The following is a 19,492-nucleotide window of genomic DNA, read 5'->3' as shown; positions in this document are numbered from 1 at the left end:
GCTGGAATTGAAGGGAAACTGACAAGGATGCATGCATCGACGTTCTGGAGGAGTGTTCCTACTTTAAATTAAAAGGCACTCTCCTCAAGCGACTGTCGGTAAGTGAGTCAGCAAAGCAGACTCACTTGCTGATGGAGCTCATCTTAGGCGACCGCTCCCCGAGTCAATTGCTACGTAAGCACCTGTGCCATTTTGGCCTTTGTGCTCTCCGGATTGTTGGAGGTGTTAGCAAACACTGCTGACAAAATCCATGAGGTGCATGCGCGCCCCGTGGTCAGTGAAGTGTCGTGAGAAGCCACGGGTCAAATTGCTGAGCTGGAGCAAACGGTGGCATTCCTCGCGGCTATCATCTCCAAACTAGCGGCAACGGTAGGAGCTTTGCATTCGGGTGGTAGGTCCCAAATTCGTTCGGGGTCCGCCAATCGGAATGGGCGATCGGGTAGTCGCGCGTCGGGGACCTCAACGAGTCCAGCACTTTGCTGTCACCACCGCATCTTTGCCGACAAAACAAAGAAATGTATCAGCCAGTTTACGTTTACGGCTTCAACAAACTGCAGTTGTTGGGAGCTCCGGCGTCAGCTGCCCGGAATGCAGCTCCATGTCGCTTAACAATATCCTTTGAGTAAGCGTGCCGATCAGCTGATGGCACAGGCGCAGATGTTTCAGTTCTCCCGTAGATCTGCATAATAATTCTCCTGCTGATCCCATAACATCGCTCAGATCTTTAGGAAAACTTGCCACTTACTCTACTGTCAGTTTTTCAATCATTTTTGAAGAAGTAGCCGCACCTCGTATTCCCGCGTTTCTTCAAAAATACAGCAAGTAAGTAAGTACCGAAAGTAGTCTCTCGCGACCAGCTAAGCATGATGTATAGCACCACATTCGCACTACTGGCTCTCATGTCTTCTCGACGGTGCATTCATCACGCGCCCCCGCTAAGAAGGAATTCGACACACTTTCAAAGCAGAGTATTTGCAGACCATCAAATAGCTGCTGGTCTTCTGCACTACACATGATCTCAAAGTTCAACGGCGAATGGAGACCATGTGGCCATTACAGACGTCTGAATGTTCGGACCTGTCCAGACCGCTATCCCATACCACTTATCTACGACTTTTCGCACAACCTCGCTAACTGCCGTGTTTTCAAGACCTTGAACGTAAGGCGTACCATCAATTCCCTGTAGCTCCAGAAGATATTCCGAAAATGGCAATATTCACACCCTTCGGACTCTTCGAGTTCTCACGGACGCCTTTTGGTCTGTGCAATGCGGAGGAAACTTTTCAGAGGTTCATCCAGTCTGTCCTGCGAAACTTTAACTTTCGTTTCATCTACTTGGATGACGTTTCGGTCACCTCTTGTTCAGAGTCTGAATATTTGGAACATCTCGAATACATTTTTCAACGTCTTCTCGAAACCAGTCTTGTGCTTAACGATGAGAAATGCATCTTTCTCCAACAGCAGGTGAAGTTTTTAGGTCACATGATTTCCCCTGAGGAAACCCATCCGGATCCAGATATCACAGATTTCCCACAATCTAGCATTTTCGAAGGTTCTCAGGCATGTTAAACTTCAATCGTCGTTTCTTGCCCAAAGCCGCACAACATAAAGCGATCGTCAATGCCTACTTGCCTGAATCCAAGACCAAAGACTCACGTGTGATTACGTGATCTACAGAGGCCGTCCAGGCTTTTGAGCTGGCCAGATGCACAAGCGTGTCGTACGGAATTTCGCGGTTCAAATTTCACTGGTGGCAGTGGGATTTTTATCGTGATTTGACATCGGATACCAGTCGACTCAGCTGTGAATGAGTATCTGAGTAAAATCAGGGTAATAATCTCGGGCAAACGCAATGCTGACCATATTGTCTTCTACTGAGTACTGTAATCCTGTAGTGTACCGTTAGGGTCTTGAATGAAGCGCTTCAACACACTTCAAGGCCCTAATCCAATTGGATTGTTGCGCCAACGATTATTATTATCAGACGACAGCTGGTGGATTCTACACTCCTTGCATTCCATCAAACAGATGCAACCCCAGCCGTATTCGACAATGTAGTTGCAGACGCTTTGTCACGCGTTTCATAGGTTAAAATCACTGCCACGGTCGATTTTTCGATAATCGCCGAGGCACAGAAGGATGATGCAGTGCTTGAGAACTTCAGCAATTTTAATTTCAACTGGTTCCCCTTTTCGGCTTAACCTCTAAACTAGTCTGCGAGACCGGTTTTCGCACGGAAGTATTCCATGCAGTACACGATCTTGCGCACCCAGGCATTCGGATAACGAATCGGCTTGTCCCTAACAAATATATTTGAATAAGGATGTTAACTCCTGGGCTAGACAGAGCATCGCGCCAGAAGTGTAAAGTCACTGAGCATGTACAGAAAGAGTTAGGCTCCATTCTCTCGGCGTACAAAGTGTTTTCACACATCACACATTTACACCGACATTATTGATCCTTTGCGAGATTCACATTGCTTCAAGTATTGCCTCACAATCATCGATAGATTCCCGCGATGGCCTCAAGCAGTATTTCTGGCCGACATTTCTGCACAATTGTGCGCCGGGGCCCTTTGTCGGGAATGGATCCCATCCTTTGGAGTTCCGGCCGAAGTCATTACTGAATGAAGTCCAAGTCTACCATGTTCTCGGAGTTGGGCAAACTCCTGGACTTAAAACACCACAGGACTACTGCGTATCAACCGCAATGAGATTCTGGGAAGCATAAGGCATTAATTTAATGATTTTCAATTTTATTGTTGTTAATGTAAAATGTAAAACAATTCACTTGGATAATGGTGGTGATTAAATGTGAAAGGATTGATAGGAGTAATGATGTGTTATTTTACCAAACTAAGTAGAATCTCACTTACACGATAATTGCTTAGTCCCAGTGAGTTTGGGGCTTCCAATTTGCATTTCTAAGCCTAACACAATACGAGATGACCTTTTCTGAACAGTTAAAGATTTGGGGTGTTGAGAGTAGGAGAAAATGGTTCCCAATTTTATTTAAAAGTAAGAACGAACCAAGGAGCTAAAAGAGAAAGTCTCTTTAGGAGATTTCTTTACTTCATTTCTTTCTGTAAATTACACGCGCGCTTCTGGACAACCACCCAAAAACTGCTTCACCTTCTCCTCTTGCCTCAAAAAAAAAAAAAAAATCCCCCGCCAGCGCCCCCGTAGCGTGGCAAAACAGAGCAGGGCAGCCATAACGATAAATTTCCTTTCCGTGGTCGAAGCTTAACGACTCAAATTTGAATATCCAAGCTTCAAAAGCAGCCAAGAATATATCGTAACAGTTCCTAGCACGCCCTGTCGCTCTTTCCCGTTGGCGGAAAAATCGGCTTCTACTCTCAAGCTACCTCGAACTATTCCGCACTGGCCTAGTCTTTCTACGTGATATCGAGTGTAAGGTCTCCAAGTTTCGTAGTCCTCGGTGTAGACATTCTGAGAAAGTATCTTGCCAAACGTGAGAAACAGAATCATTAGCTTCAGCAGCACGTTTGACCGTGCATATGGGGTGACTCATGGCTTCTTCGGTCGTTTTACTACGTCCATACTTACTGTAGATACCAATAGATTCACACTGCGTTTTCCACTATATTCGTTTTAGTTTTCTCGAAGGAAGGGGTGGATCAGATTATTTTGGCGCCTCGATTGGTAAAAAGCATAAATTCATAATCCCGACTTACTTCGTAACTGCATGAACTTTACCATCGCTTTCCGGGCGAGCTTCACGAATCAGTCCCAACTTCCAGGGGGGTGTCTTGTTCTCGGATGAGCACTAGTGGTCCCGGCTTTACGCTAGGTGTTTCCTTGTCCACTTTGCCCCGGATTGGAGGTGGTGCAGATATTCCAGAAACCATTTACTCCAGAACGTTTGATGAAGTCCCTTCAGCTCAACAGCCACCGCTCATAGAGGTCCTGCTGTGATCTATCGACTTCCGTTAATACTTTTGACGGTCGCTCCACCAAGAAGTGTCCCGGGGTCAATGCTTCGATGTGTGGAGCTCCTTTCTAAAGAAAGCCTAGACGAAATACTGGCTTTTGCGCCAATGATGATGATGAATAGTCTGTCATAAGTACTTATGCATGCAAATAAAGAAATCGTGTACCCCAATATTCTTACGTAGTAAATACTGAGAATCTTTCATACTAGACGCGCGTCCAACAATCGGCTTCGTTTACTATATATCTGTTGTTGGGTGGATACATATGTACATGTAGAGGCAAGTATTCCGATAAATTTACAAAGCGTAATAATGTATCCTCGATTTGTGTTTCTTTAAATTAACCCAAGGTCAGATTGTTTACTATATGTGAAGTTTCGGATGCCATCAAATTTGGGTCCAGTAGATCCAAGTGGTCAAAGGGTAGTATAGGTCCCAGGGCGAAACGTGGATTGGTACCCACGATGGAGCATAAAACTTGGGAAATGCCTGCTGAACCACCACTTACAGCTCTACTACCAAACCCTATCTCCACCTCCACGTGGTGACCGCTGGAAGCTCTTTCATAACGAAAAGCTGCAGACGGAGAAGGATGAAGGCGAGTCTCCCGCGCCTAAAAACGGGACAAACTGTACCAACTGGTCCTCCAGGTTGGGGGTTGGGTAGGGCTGACAACCATACACGGAAAACCGATGTTACGGAGCCACAAAAGGAGCTACGAACGGGATGGACTTTACAACGACGAACCTGGCAACGACAACGGATTAACGATTTGCGCATTTTCTCATGGAACGTGCGCTCCCTGTACAGAGGTAAACCTGATGAGCAGCTAGCCCTGTCCCAATATGGGGCTGATATAACAGCGTTACAAGAGATGCGATGGACAGGGACTGGTTTCCTGGAGAAGAGCTGCTCGGAGTAGGTTTCTTAGTTAGCCAAATTATGAAATCTGCGGTTATCGGCTTTGAAAACATAAGCGAACGGCTATGCATTCTGCGCTTGCGAGGCAAGTTTAGAAATATAAGCCTCATAAACGTTCACGCCCCTACAGAGGAGACTGCAGAGTCGGAGAAGGATACCTTCTACGAGGCAGTAGAACGAACCCTCGAAGCCTGTCCCAGATATGATATCAAAATCATACTTGGGGATTTTAACAGCCAAGTAGGGAAGGAGCCCGTATTCAGGCGATACGTTGGCTCCCATAGCTTACACGAAAAAACAAATGATAACGGACTGCGGACTATTCAATTAGCAGGGTCACACGAAATGGTTGTTGGAAGTACCTGGTTTGCGCGGAAAGCGGTCCACAAACATACGTGGGCCTCTTCAGATGGGACCACTTTCAACCAAATTGACCACGTGTTGATCGAACGCCGCCACCTCTCAGCCTTGATGAATGTCAGAACACATAGGGGGCCAATATAGACTCGGATCACTATCTCGTTGGCATGGTGCTCCGAGCTCGAATAACAATACCACCTAGAATCACCTCTGACAATCAGGTGAGAGTGAACACTGAAGCCATCCACAACACAACCCTCCGCCGCACTTATAAGAGGGAAATGTATGCCGCAATAACCGCAGTCAACAGAGGACCTGGAGGTGAAGCATCAACAAATGATCTTCACAATCACCTGAAGAACGTTATCATGGATACGGCCGCAAACATACTTGGCCACAGCCGCAAAAGGAGTCGGAACGGCTGGTTTGACGATGAATGTAAGCTAGTAACGGAACGGAAGAATGCCGCATACCGAGTAATGTTGCATTCTCAAAGAACGCGGGCACGCGCGGAGACTTATCACGAACTCCGGGGAGAGGAGAAGCGACAGACGGAAAAAGGAAGCCTGGGAAAACCAACAAGTCTGTGAACTAGAAAAGTACAGGGAGTAACCGCGCCAGGCACAGTGGGCGAAAGTTTTACCAACAAGTCAGCAGGATGAAGCCTTATACACCTCATCCTGCCGAGACAAAAAGGGAAATCTGATTTCCGGCAGAATGGGCATATTAGAGCGATGGGGTGAGTACTTTGATAAGCTACTGAACAACCAGAACATCGGCGAGTTGGAGGTCCCGCCAACTGAAGGCGACGGACAAACACTTTCACCGCCAAGTTTAGAAGAAACAGTCCGTGCAATTCATTGGCTAAAAAATCATAAGTCGCCAGGAGCCGATGGAATTACAGTTACACCAAGTGGTTCATCAACTTGTGCTCAAGGTATGGGACAGCGAATAAATGCCTGACGATTGGCAACGAGGCATTATCTGTCTCAGACATAAAAAGGGAGATATCACACAGTGCAGCAATTATAGAGGTACCACGGTGCTGAGTACCATCTATAAGATATTCTCCGCTATCTTGCTAGGCCGAATAGCCCCATACGCCCAGAACATCATTGGCCCATACCAAAGAGGCTTCACTCCCGGCAAATCAGCAACAGATTAGATTTTCTCTCTGCGGCAAGCGATGGAAAAACTGTTGGGATATGGACAACAATTGCACCATCTACTCATCGACTTTAAAGCCGCCTTTGATAGCATACCCAGGGTAAAACTGTACACGGCCATGAGAGAATTCGGTATTCCGACGAAACTGATAAGACTGACTAGGCTAACCCTGACCAATGTGCGAGGTCAGATAAAAGTAGCAGGATCACTCTCGAGACCATTTAACATCAACAATGGTCTAAGGCAAGGAGATGCTCTATCATGCGTCCTCTCCAACCTGGCCCTCGAGAAAGTGATCCGTGATTGTGAGATAAATGCAAGAGGTACGATCCTCTTTAAGGCCGCTTATGATAGCATAGCCAGGGTAAAACTGTACACGGCCATGAGAGAATTCGGAATCCCAACGAAATTGATAAGACTGACTAGGCTGACCCTGAACAATGTGCAAGGGCAGATAAAAGCAGCAGGATCGCTGTGGAGATTATTCGACGTCAACAACGGTCTACAACAAGGGATGTCCTATCATGCGTCTTCTATAACCTGTTTCTGGAAAAAGCAATCCGTGATGCTGAGGCAAATGTGAAGGCACGATCCTCTTTCGACATTATAGGAAGAACGACCCGAAACGTTCAAACTGTCTTCATCCAGATCGAGCAGGCGGCGCGAGATCTTGAGCTGCACATCAAGGAAGGTACTGCTAAAGTGGGGAGAATAAAGATAGGAGACTACAACTACGAGACCGTTGAAAATTTCTCCTATCTAGGGTCGAGAATCACGATAACAGCTATGGCGATAAAATCCGCGCGCGGTTGGTTGCTAACCGAGCCTATTTCAGTTTACAAAAACTGTTTCGTTTGAAACGTCTCACCATAGGGTCGAAACTCTTACTGTAGAAGACAATGATCTTGCCAGTCTTCATGTATTCCTCGGAGACTTAGGTTTTTAGCAAGAAGAATTGCGAACTATTGGCCGCGTTCGAGAGAAGAATCCTCCGAAGAATTTTTGGCCCCCTACATGAGGATGGACGATTCCGTAGCTTACATAATGACGAAACCTATGAGCGATATCAGGACCGTCTGGTTATGGCTAAAATCCGGTTCAATAGGTTGCCGTGGGCGGGTCACTTAATCCGCATGTATGAGAATGATCGAGCGCAAAAAATCTATAAGGACAATATCAATGGTGCCTGAGATGGAGCGATGGCGTAGGCCAGGCAGCTTTTAGGGATGTCGAATTGATGGACCTCGGCGCAAAACCGGGATGTCTGAAGTGCCTTATGAAGGCAAACCTAGACCTGATACCGGTTGTTGCGCCGCTGATGATGATGTTTGCCCAGGATGATACAATACTTCATAATACGACGGACACTCGCTTTTTGTTTGGCGAGCCCTTAAGAGTTGCATGCTAATGAAGAAGTTATGTACCCCAATATTCTTGCATGATAAATTACTCATACTGAAAATCTTTCGTACTAGATGCGCGTCCAATCTTCGGCTTCATTTACTTTATATCTATTGTTGGGTAGATACATATGTATATATGGAGGGAAGTATTCCGATAAATTTATTAGGTTGTTGCAAATGAAATGGTACTAAAATTTGAAACGACTGTAAAGCTTACAAACATTTATTTATTTAACCAAAATTGGTGCCAGTCGATTCAAAACTCAACTTCTCCCAGCGAGATTCAAGAGCATGCATGCCAGTTTCGTAGAAGTCCAACTGTAGGGTGTTGATAAATTCGTCAATTTTGACAGTCTCTTCGTTCCTAAATTGTTTTTCCACCAAAAAATGATACAAATGCTTAAAAAAGTGGTAGTCGGTTGGCGAATGGTGGATGATTCAGAGTCTCATACTCAATTCGTTTAACTTTTCAACCGTTATTCTGGATTCATGAGGTCGTGCATTGTCGTGAAGGAGTATTACATCATCTCCGTTGACTAATCTCGGCCGTTGAATACTCAATTTTTGGTGCATTTCATCGAGTTTGGCACAGTATTTCTGTGCATTTATCGTTTCTCCAGGTGCCAAGGAAGAATAGTTGATAACTCCAGCTGTAGACCGCCAAACAGTCACCATTACCTTGTTCGGATGGAGGCTCGGTTTCGGCACATGCTTCGGTGGCTCATCAGCATCTAGCCATTGTGCAAAAAGGAATCGCTTCTGTTGCGGGAGAGTGAAAAACTGTACATCTACATTCAAAGCGCCATGTTTTGCTCCATAAGGGCTTGCGGAACCCATTTGTCGAGCGTTTTCACCTTTCCAAGTTGTTGCAAGTGCCGGGAAACTGGCGAATAGTGTACGCCCAGTTTCTCTGCAATGTCTCTCACAGACTGAGGTGTGTTGGATTCGACTAGCAAACGCAACTCGTCGTTATCAATCGATGGTCCTGGAAGACGATGACTTCGCATTTGCAGGGGTTGAGTAGGAGTTTCCAGGATTGGAGGAATTTGTTGAGGGTTCGGATTGTGGTATTGATGCGGTTTTGGGCGGATTGTATGCTCCGGGAAGAGGTGTAGAGGATCAAGTCGTCAGTGTATTGGATGGTTTTGACTGCTTGGGGCGAGTTGGTAGGGTGCTGGAGTGGGATATCGGCGGTTTGTAGGGAGAAGAGGGTTGCTGACAGAACTGAGCCTTGGGGGATGCCTGCGGGAGGACTGTAAGGGTCGAATAGGGTATCGTCGATACGGACTAAGGATTGGCGATCAGACAGGTAATTAAGGATGAGTTTGCATAATTGTGGGTGGAATTTGAAAGTGTGGGAGAGTTTGTAGGTGAGGCCGTGGTGCCAGACCGCGTCGAAGGCTTTCTGGATATCGAGGAGGCAAGCTGTGGTGGGGATGTTGTTGTTTAGTTGGGATAGGATGTCAGTTTTGAGGACTAGGAGGGCGTGTGAGGTTTCGTGGCCGCGCCTGTTGGCAAACTGGAAGGGGGGGATAATGGCGTGGTCGGTGATGCGTTGGAGCATGATATCGAGGATGACGTATTCGAAAATTTTTGATGTCACGTTGAGGAGGGATATGGGGCGGTAGTTGCCGGGGACGCTGAAGGCTGGCCCTTTTTTAGGATTGGGACGATGTTGGATCATTTCCATGGGGTGGGAAAGTGTGCAGAGAGGAGGCATAGATTGAAGAGTTGGGCGAGGAAGGGGCTTAGGGTTTTGGCGCATTTTTTTAGGATGATGATGGGGATGTGGTCGAGCCCGGTTGATTTTTTATTATTTCGGGAGAGGATGATGGATTCAACTGTTTGGTGTGTGACGGTTTGTATTGGTAAGCAGTGGGCTGTTGTGGTTCGGGTGGTGGGATCGGCAATTGGGTGTGGATGGCTGGCGTGGTAGTGAGGTTGTGGATGTGTTAGCGCACCGCAGTTTCTGTGGGTGGGTCGGACAAATGTCGGGTGGTGTGGTGGGCGGCCACAAAGCTGTTAGCAATCAGGTCGGCGTGGGCTTTGGGTTAGGTGTTGTGTGGGAGGACGCTGGCTGAGCGGGGTTTGGCTAGTCGGGGGCAGGTACCCCGGAGTTTATTGCATCTTTGCTGATTAAGCGAGGTATTTGCATGCTTTACCGCGTAGTGATCAGCGTATAGCGTCTGGATCTGGGATAGGATGCGCTGCGTGAGGGAGTGGATTTGTGACTTGAGGAAGTTAAATTGAGGGGCGTATCTGTGTCTGTGGAGTTGGCGTCGTAGGGTTGTTTTTTGTTTGATAAAGTCTAGGATGTGCGGTGGCAGGGTGATTAGGCCCTGGTAGTTTAGTGGTCTGAGAGGGATGGTTTCGTTGCAGCCCTTTTGTGTGGATTTCGTGAGCTTTTCCACGGCTGAATCGATTTCGGTAGGAGACGGAATGGACGGGAGGCTAGGTTGTAGTTCAGGCGTTGCCAGTTAGTGGCAGCGTAGTTAGGAAGGAATTTAGGCTGGGATTTGGGTGAAATGACTCCTTGATTAAATGTAGGAGTATTTATACTTCATTATCCGACACCAACAGCGCCAACTGGTGGTGGTTTGATACAGAAAAATCGCAATTAACTTCACTTGATTGCCAAATCGGCCATTTCATGTGCAACAACCTAATACAAAGCGTAGTAATGTTTCCTCGGTTTCGCATTTGTCTTTCTTTAAATTGAACCAAGATCATATTGTTTACTATATGTGAAGTTTCGGATACCATCAAATTTGGATTCAGTAGGTCCAACCGTTTCCCAACATTAGGCATCTCGGACTCACAGAAAAGTTAATTATTTTATTGATTTGTTCTGCTATTTCTTTAATAAATTTCGTGGGTTGTCATTTTATAATTTATTTCCAGCTTAGTCATTGTAATGGTCTCGCTTCATTTGCAATTGCAAACTTCGTAGAACTGTTTACTTTTTGGAGTATTTACAATCCAGAGAAATATCTGTTGATGTTATGATTTTGTTCCCATGAAATACTAGCCGGTTTTCGGGTTTTGGATCTTATCATTGTGAAATTGTCTGTTGGGAGTCATAGGGAAAAACCTGCCTATCAATAGTAGTCACCCCTTGCACTCGAACTGTTAATGAATACATAACTTGTTTGTTACATCTCTGAATTGCATCTTTTTAATCAAGAATTACTATAAATATCAGATTGGTCACATTAGAATCACATTTCTTAACCAGTTTAGCTTGAGGCTAGCCCGCGGTGCTGTGCGTATTGCTTGTGAAGTTTACTACTAATAATCTGTGTGAATCTATTATCTAAGAAAGATGAATTCCTTTCAACTACCGCGTTATATTCTAGTTCTCTGCGCTTTGGTGTCCATCGGAAATTGTGGTGTAATTGAAGGTAAGGTACTTTGGAGATAGTATTATTTTGAACGCCTGAAAGGCATTTTTGTGATTTTATCGTTTATTTATCTAATTCGTGGGACAATTTCGTTTCCATAATTGTTTAAGAACATTTACGCACATGAAATTAATGAAGTGAGATTTGTGATCGAGTGAGTAATTGTAATATCAGCATTTTCTACAGATTTCGCGTTCAAATGTCATTCTCAAATATGGAAAAAATATAGGTACCAAAATTTGATACGATTTAGCGTGCGGCCATGAGTCTTTTCAGATTCCAGACCTAATAATCTTCACCGACGGGTCAGTCACGGAGGATGGATCGGGTGCAGGTGTATTCTCGGAGAATCCGATTATAGAACTGGCCCGACCCCTCGGAAAAATGACGACCATATTCCAGGCGGAGATATATGCCATTTCATTGGCAGCAGAAGAATGTCTGCGACAAAAATGGAGGGGTCGCACCATTCGAATCTGTTCCGACAGTCGGGCGGCATTATCAGCACTAGATGGCAACAACATATCAAGCCAGTTGGTGTGGAGTTGTCATCAGGTGCTGCTGAAACTTGGCCGACTGAACGAAACATTCCTGATGTGGGTGCCGGGGCACTCTAACATCGCCGGTAATGAGGGGGCTGATAGACTGGCTCGCCGAGGGTCTGGATCCACAATGGTGGGCCCAGAACCAGCTCTTGGAATCCGACCATCTACTGTCAAGTCTACTCTGAAAGGTGAAATTGCAAGGATTCACGCAACCGAGTGGAGAAATTTGGACTCTTGCCGGCAAGCGAAAATCCTTGTGAAGGAGCCTAGGGCCACTAGAGCGGCATTTTTGTTGTCCCTTAAGAAGTGGGACATGAAAACCCTAGTAGGGCTTTTGACGGGACACTGCCCCTTAAACTACCATATGGAAAAGATTGGGGTAGTGGTTTCGGCTGTGTGCAGCCAATGTGAGGAGGAGGAGGAAACTGCCCTGCACTTTTTATGCAGCTTCCTCAGATCTCAGACGAAGACACCTTGGCAAGGTTTTCTTCAATGAAGAATCTGCACACTCTCTGCCTCTTGAGAATGTTCTCAGATTCGCTAAAGCCTGCGAACACCGTAGGCGGGAAGCCATTGAATAGGCAACTTACGGGGATAGTACAATGGGCCTAATAATGGCTTGAGTGCTCGGAGCTGCGGCTCCCCCCATTTAACTAAACTAACTAACTGATACGATTTAAGTAAGATCGGAAATTATAAGTTGCATGCAGTTCATGTCTCATTTTGGGAAAAATCTTTGCTGACTGTCCATCATTGAGTTTAAAAAGTGATTTGGTATAAAACTCTCATTACCAGCGCATTTAGATTTACTCTTAGGGATGGAATTGGATGGATTTTTACTTCAAAATTATGGTACGAGGCCCAATCGGTCAATTACACGATCGGCTCACACCGGCTCATACACGTGACCATCCCATCGAAGCCGCATGTCGATCGCGGATATCCCCATTTCGAATGTGATCAAGACGTATTACGTCACTAGTCCAGCGCAACATCTTCGTCTCCATTTCCGCAAGGCGCCGCTCATTGTTTTTTATAGTCGGCCAACATAGACAGCGACAAGACGGACGATATTGTGGTAAATTTTACATTTGAGATGTTCGTTGATACGCTGATCACAAAGAACACCAGTTGTGGAACGCCTCTTCATTGAGGTTGCGTTCACGCATGAAATAATTTCATAACGCAGTTCTCCATTGGCTGATAGCATTGACCCCTCAGTCCTGGATAGATCACTGACAGTGATAATACCTGTCTCATGGGAAGTCGTCGCCAAATTCTGTTTTATTATGATCTGAGATCGTGTTGCATGCTTGAGATCATCTTTGTTATTAGACGCTAGTAAAACATGTGATAGTGCAACTGTGTCCATAACAAGAACAAAGTGGAGTGGTGAGCGAATGCTTCCTTGACGAAAATCGAAAGAAACTCGAAGCGGTTATGATATATCCTTCGAAATTTATTTTTCGGATCGTGGTAGAGCAATTTAATCCAGCGGACGAGTTCTGCTGCTACTAAGTGTTACTGCAGTGCATACGAGATGAGTGTGTATGGCACATCGCGAAACCTCCTTTCACCCCTTGTGGATTATGGCGCGTCATCGTTCACGGTTCGTTGAAATGAGCTTCCGTTCCCCTCAAGGACTTTCCGAGACGCTTGCACTCCTCCTAGACTATAGTGTGCCAAGTGATCTTGTAGCGACCCAATTATCAGCAGAGTTGATTTTAGTACATGGCGTATCCATAGCCACAACTTAATGTGTGACCTATCCATTCGCACTTCCACCTATCGACCATGGGTGACAGGCTTCTGCGCCGACCAAGTTCTTTGTTCGAAATAGTATCACGCCAGCCACATCTAACGATATGTCGCAGACAGGTGTTCATGAAGGCTTGAAGTTTTTGAGTGATAGTCGTGGTCACTTTTAATATGCTACACCCATATAGCAACGCCAAAAGATCAGTAGCACAGAACAGTCTTGATTTGCTTTTGGGAGCACGATGACCCCCCAGATTGAGAACCTTGGTTTTGTTGGTGTCCAAGTGGTTCCAAGTACATGCAACCCTGGCGTACTCCGCTTTGGACCTGAAAATCCTCCGAGATATTACCTCGGTGCAGCACGTGCCATTTTGCGCGATCATATGTCGCTCTGATAACAGCTTTTAGTTTCTCCGGAATGTCCCCACTACGTACAGAACTCCAGATATACTCCCTACTGGTGCTATCGAAAGCTTTCTCAAACTTGATGAAGAGCAGATATAACCGAAATCTAAACTAAAGTGCACTGTTCCAAAATGATCTGTAGGGTATTGATGTGGTCAATACAGGAGGATCCGGAGCGGAAATCAGTGTGCTCTCTGTTGATTAAGCTTTCGAGGTGTCCAGGATTTTTAACTATTATCTTTGCGACGACAGGGATCACGCAGATACCCCTCCAATTGTCACACCCAAAACGGGTGCCTTTCTTTAGAGTCTCAATGATCATCCACTTCTTCCACTCTATGGGAAAGGTTTCGGATTCCCAAGATTCACGTACAAGTGGAGGTGGCAGACCTGCAGGAGCAACGTTAAATTGTGGATACATTAACACTTTAGTTAAATACTTCACTTTATTTTATTTGCTTTTTTTCTTTCCAATAATCATTAAGTAAAACGCCATGTTTTGGGTTTTTATAACTCATTCTTTTTTTGTACGAAAAACGTTGGTAATTCGGTTAAATACTACTGCACCCCGCGGAGGGGGCCTCCTGCTAGGCCGCCAGATGTATTGGTGTTGGTTGAATGCATCGATCTTGGGTGCGTTCCTCGACGCAGTTCCCGCTGGTAATGCCACGCGTGATTTATGTCTCAACTGCGCCGCCACAGCACTCTGGCCCAGCTGAAACCACACGGGTTCAACGGAGAACCTGGGAAGCGAATGGCGAACGGCTCCAGTCTGGACGAGGGGACCTGTTTGGGACCGCCCGGGACATCGAGCTTGTAAGAGTGCTCCCGTCGCTCCAGAACTCTAAAGGGACCCTAATATGGTGGGTGCAGCGGCTTCCAAGAAGCGTCCATTCTAACGAGGACCTCCGAGTATGTCTTTGAGGACGTAGTATGTCGTAAGTCGACCGCAGTTTCGAAACCGCATCCCTGAGCAGACGCAGCATACTGGAGTCGCTTAACTCTGATCTGGTATTTAGTACAGAATCGGCAGAGAACCGCAGATTCTCCCGTACACCATCCCCGCTGGGCTGGCCGTGAATTCCTCTCAACGGGCTGTGCAAAGGCCGAGGAGGACAAAAGGCAAGGACTCTGACCACGTGGATTGTCAGGAGCCATTCAGGCGCCTTCGGCGTTCGGTACTAACATTCCAGCATCACATTGGACTGTGGGTAAACTCAAATTGCATTCTCTGGTCTGTGATAATTACGGCTGGTACACCAAAGCGTGGGATCCATTCTCGACAGAGAGCTACACCACATGATTGTGTAGTAATGTCAGTCAGAAGTGCTCCTTCAGGCACCCCGTAAAGCTGTCGATAATTATGAGGCAATCTTTGTAACCGTGCGAGTCACGTAGAAGGCCGTGGATGTCGAGGTGGATGGTATGGGTGGGCTTGGTGGATCGAGGGAATACGCCTACTTCTGACTAACTCGTTGATCTTACACTTCTGGCACGCGATGCACTGTCTGTCCCATGATGTTCTTACTTCCTTGTCCATGGATGATCAGAAGTATTTGTCTGTGACTAACCGGTTCATCGTCTTGATGCCTGGGTGCCGAAGATCGTGCACTGTGCGGTCTACTTCCTTGCGAAATTCAGCCGAAATAAATGGCTAGTGTCACTTGTCCGAGGTCTAGCAGAATAAATAGGTGTTTAAGCCGGAGGTAAGAAACTCCTTGAACTTGTATTTGGAGTTTGTCCTCAGCCGTATAATCGACCGCGGTTGAGATTCGCAACAAGGTGTCGGCAATGACGTTATCTTTTCCAAACACTTATTGGATGTCGGAAGTGAACTGGCTGATGTCATTTCACATCCTCAAATCCCTGGACAGTCGCTCCGCACCACTTAATTTTAGGAGAGTCTGTCGTTTTGGGCCTAGACCAATAAGTGTTAAGGATCGCGAGGTCGATATCTACATATATCCTGTTTCATGAGCTCAGAAAACTCTTTGTTGGCAACAGTAGGCTTCTGGAGTGATACTGGAGGCACCTTGAAGACCATAGGAGATCCGGTGTGTTGATGTGCAGCTGAACATCATTCTTAACTGGCTTAGAGAAAGTATATTCGTTAGTTATACTACTGGATTTTCGAAAATTAACGAAAGAATGTCATTACGGATACGTGGGTCGTCAACGTCTTCGAAAATTTACGAAAAAGTGTCATTGCAGCAGGTTGAAATTTTTCCTGACGACTTCAACGTGGAATTCGGGGCAGCCAGCTGGAGATCCTGGAGAATCAATTTATTTGCGCGGGTTATGGCGTTAACCTGCAAAAAACAACGTTTCTTAAGGGGTCATAAATCGTAGGGCGATGGGGTATTGTACATCAGGTAGCCGCCGCGGAGGTTCCCACCGAAACCTTTTTTTTTATTTGAAAAAGTGCTTGGAATGGTACATTTAGTTGCTCTTTCCGCAAATCCGTAGCCTACATAACGACGAAATCTGTGAACGATACCATGGTTGGTTGGTTGTGGATAAAATCCGGCTCAATAGTAACGATGGACGGGTCACTTAATCCGTATTGATGAGGATTATCCAGCCCGGAAAGTCTATAAGGGCAATATCTATGGTAGAAAAAGAAGACGAGGTAGACCCTGCCTGAGATGGAGCGATGGCGTAGGTCAGGACGCCAGACAGATTTTAGGGATATCGAATTGGTGGACCTCGGCGCAAAACCGGGATGTCTGGAGTTCCATTTTAAGGCAGGCCTAGATCGGATACCGGTTATTGCGCCGTTGATGATGATGATGAGATTTTCCTCACGGATTCGCATTACGTGGCTGATATCCAAGTATTTAATGTTCGAAACAATTAATCACTCAATAAACTCTTCTTTCTCTTTACAGTGCAACACCAAAACATGGCCAATGACGTCGTCCTATTACGTAATGAAATCATCCCAGTGTCCAGCCGATATCGCCGAGCTGTTAGCAGTAGTGCACATATTCCTTCCATCTGCAAGGACTTGGACCAGTCGGATCCTATTACGTTTTTGCTCAGCTGCAACTTGAGAAAACTCGAAGCTCAAATTGATAATTTGAACGAGTTGCTCCCTCTTTTAACGAAAATTCGAGACATTGGAAGGAACGCATTGCGAGACAGGCAAGAAGGCATAGTGGGAAATTGTCTTGAGAGGATTCAAGCACTACTCGCCGCCAGACAAGAACTAGTTAATTACTTGGACAAATCTTTAGTTAGGAATCGAGATATGTACGAGGGAACTCCACTTGCGAAAGTTTTAGAAATGCTTCAGCCTATAAGGGAATCCCTTCATTCACAGACGAATGAAGTTCGTTAATCATGCTTAAAATTATACGTTAGTATGTAGGTCTGCCATTGTTATTTCTTAAATATAAATGTCCAGAACAAACTCGGTTATTTCTATCTATAAAAAGTTGGATTAAAGTTATATCTAATTAGAGACATTTAGGAAACTTGATATGACGAAAAGAAAAAATCTTGACTGACGTTTTCGTCCAGGACAAAGGCAACTCATCAGACGCTGCCTCACCTCTGCCCTGAGAGGAGGGTGCCCGAAAGTGGCGACAGGTGGTAATCGCTCCATTTATCTATAATCGCAAACACGATTTCATCCAGGGCAGAGACAACTCATCAGACGCCGCCTCACCCGACGTTTTCTTAATATCAATATGAAGGAAAATTTTAGGTCAATCAAGGATCATAACTAAAATCGTCGGCTGGTATAAACTTACTGATTTGACTTAATAAACGGTCCCTGAAAAGGTAATACCAAGTCAATATTTTGATGGCCAAGATTCTGGCTCATCGAAACTTTGGAAATTCATTAGAGCTTGACCAGTAACCAAAAGACCAAGCAATAAGCAAGATACTCGAAGGGTTTTTTACAGCTCAAATTGTTAGGAGTTTTAAGGATACACTCTCAGTTTTCTCTGCTTTTCATAAAAAGTAGCTAAAAGGGATAGAACTTTGTAGGCTAGTAACATACAAATTTCGAAATGTTACTGCTGAAGCAACAACAGGGCGTATAGGGGCTAACTTGACGCCTAAGACCTTTCGTTATCGAGAACGATGACTGATTTCTAGAACGTGCGCATGCACCACGACAACGAGGGTCCTATAATACTGGCTTCTTTCTGCTCTAAAAGACCACTCGCAAGCTCGATGAACGGGAGCAGCCTGTTGTATATCACCCTCTCCAACATCTTCCCCCATGGTGTCTAAGAGACAAATAGGGCGATATGAAGAGGGCACGCCGGGTGGTTTTCGGGGCTTCGGTAGCAACACCAGCTTCTGCCTCTTCCACTGGGCGGGAAACACTCCTTCCGCCATGCACGATTCGAATGTGCTTGCGAACCACCTTGGTGTGGCCTTGACCGCCACCTTCAGAGCCCTGTTCGGAATTCCGTCCAATCCCGAAGCCTTGCTGTCCCCAATACGTCTGCAGATTTCCCAAAGTTCCTCTTCGGTAACACCAGGGATCTAGAAGACGTCCTGCTGAGCTGCCAGTTGGAGTTCTCTTTGGTCCTGCTCCTGCTGCGGGAAAAGAGTTGTAATTATTTGCAACAAGAGCCGTGGGCATGTCACTTGACGTGACTTTTGCCCGCGGATCCTCCTCATTACAACTTGATAGGCTGTACCTCATGGATTCGTATTAGCCTCCATGCAGAGCTTCTGGTAGCATTCCCGCTCGCTTCTCCGAATGGCCTTCTTAAGGTTGCTTCGCAGATCCCTGAATTTCTCCTCACGCTCCTGGTGCTCCGGCCTTCCCCTTGTCCTGTGGGAAAGTCTTCTCGCTCGGAGACAAGAGGATCTCAAGGGTGCGATCTCCGTGTTCCACCAGTAGTTTGGGCTCTTGCCGTGGTGCAAACGTCGTTGTGGCATCGTAGCTTCGCATGCTTCGGTTACACGCCGAGACAGCTGTGTAACCCTTTCCACCGCTGTTCCATCCGGATCATGGGCTCCCTCCAATATGGCCAGGAATGTCTCCTCGTCGAAAGCTCCGATAGACCAGCCAACCGCCTTAGCCTTTCCACCTCCAGAGCATCGTTGACTGGTTCCCCGGTTCCCAATGCGGAGGAAGATGGCCTGGTGGTTTCTGTGGGTGTAGTGCTCACTCACTTGCCAAGCCATCTCCCTCACCAGTGAAGTGCTAACAAATGTCAGGTTAACGATCGAACCCGACCCTCTTCCTTGAAAGGTGGGCACGCATCCAACGTTGGCCAGCACGATGTCCAGCTCCGCAAATGACTCCAATAGAATTTGACCTCTGGTGTTCGTCGATCGGCTTCCCCACTCCAGGGCCCACGCGTTGAAGTCGCCCGCAATGATTTTAGGGCTGCGCTCTCTAGCGTCCAACACCAGACTATCTAACATCTCCGCATATTGAGCTAAGGTTGCACTAGGAGGAGCATAGCAGCTGTAAATATGGACACCGTTGACCTTCGCCCTTATAAAACCGGCTGCCGGGGGGGCCATGACTTCCTGAATGGCCTGTCTTCCACACGCCCAGATTGCGGCGTTGCCAGACGCATCCACGCTCTCTTTCCCACTACATAG

The 19,492-nt window shown here is 46.3% G+C and overlaps 1 protein-coding gene across 2 annotated transcripts in view; it reads left to right on the top strand.

Annotated features, from left to right (window-relative positions):
* Window positions 1-10,993: 10,993 nt before the first annotated feature.
* The window catches only part of LOC119661631, a 41,212-nt gene continuing 32,713 nt past the window's right edge, over window positions 10,994-19,492 (top strand). The window contains exons 1-2 of one of the 2 annotated variants that reach the window (XM_038071052.1): window positions 10,994-11,204; window positions 16,801-17,324. In XM_038071052.1, the coding sequence (XP_037926980.1) occupies window positions 11,126-11,204; window positions 16,801-17,252 (531 nt within the window). In that variant the 5' untranslated portion in view covers window positions 10,994-11,125 and the 3' untranslated portion in view covers window positions 17,253-17,324. Of the gene's footprint in view, window positions 11,205-16,800; window positions 17,325-19,492 lie in introns of those variants that run through there. The other variant, XM_038071051.1, reaches the window with a different exon arrangement.

Source organism: Hermetia illucens, chromosome 1 (genome assembly GCF_905115235.1).
Source record: "Hermetia illucens chromosome 1, iHerIll2.2.curated.20191125, whole genome shotgun sequence".
NCBI classification, from domain to species: Eukaryota; Metazoa; Arthropoda; class Insecta; order Diptera; family Stratiomyidae; genus Hermetia; species Hermetia illucens.
Note: the sequence above shows the minus strand (reverse complement) of the source record. Positions and strands in the feature narration are given on the sequence as shown.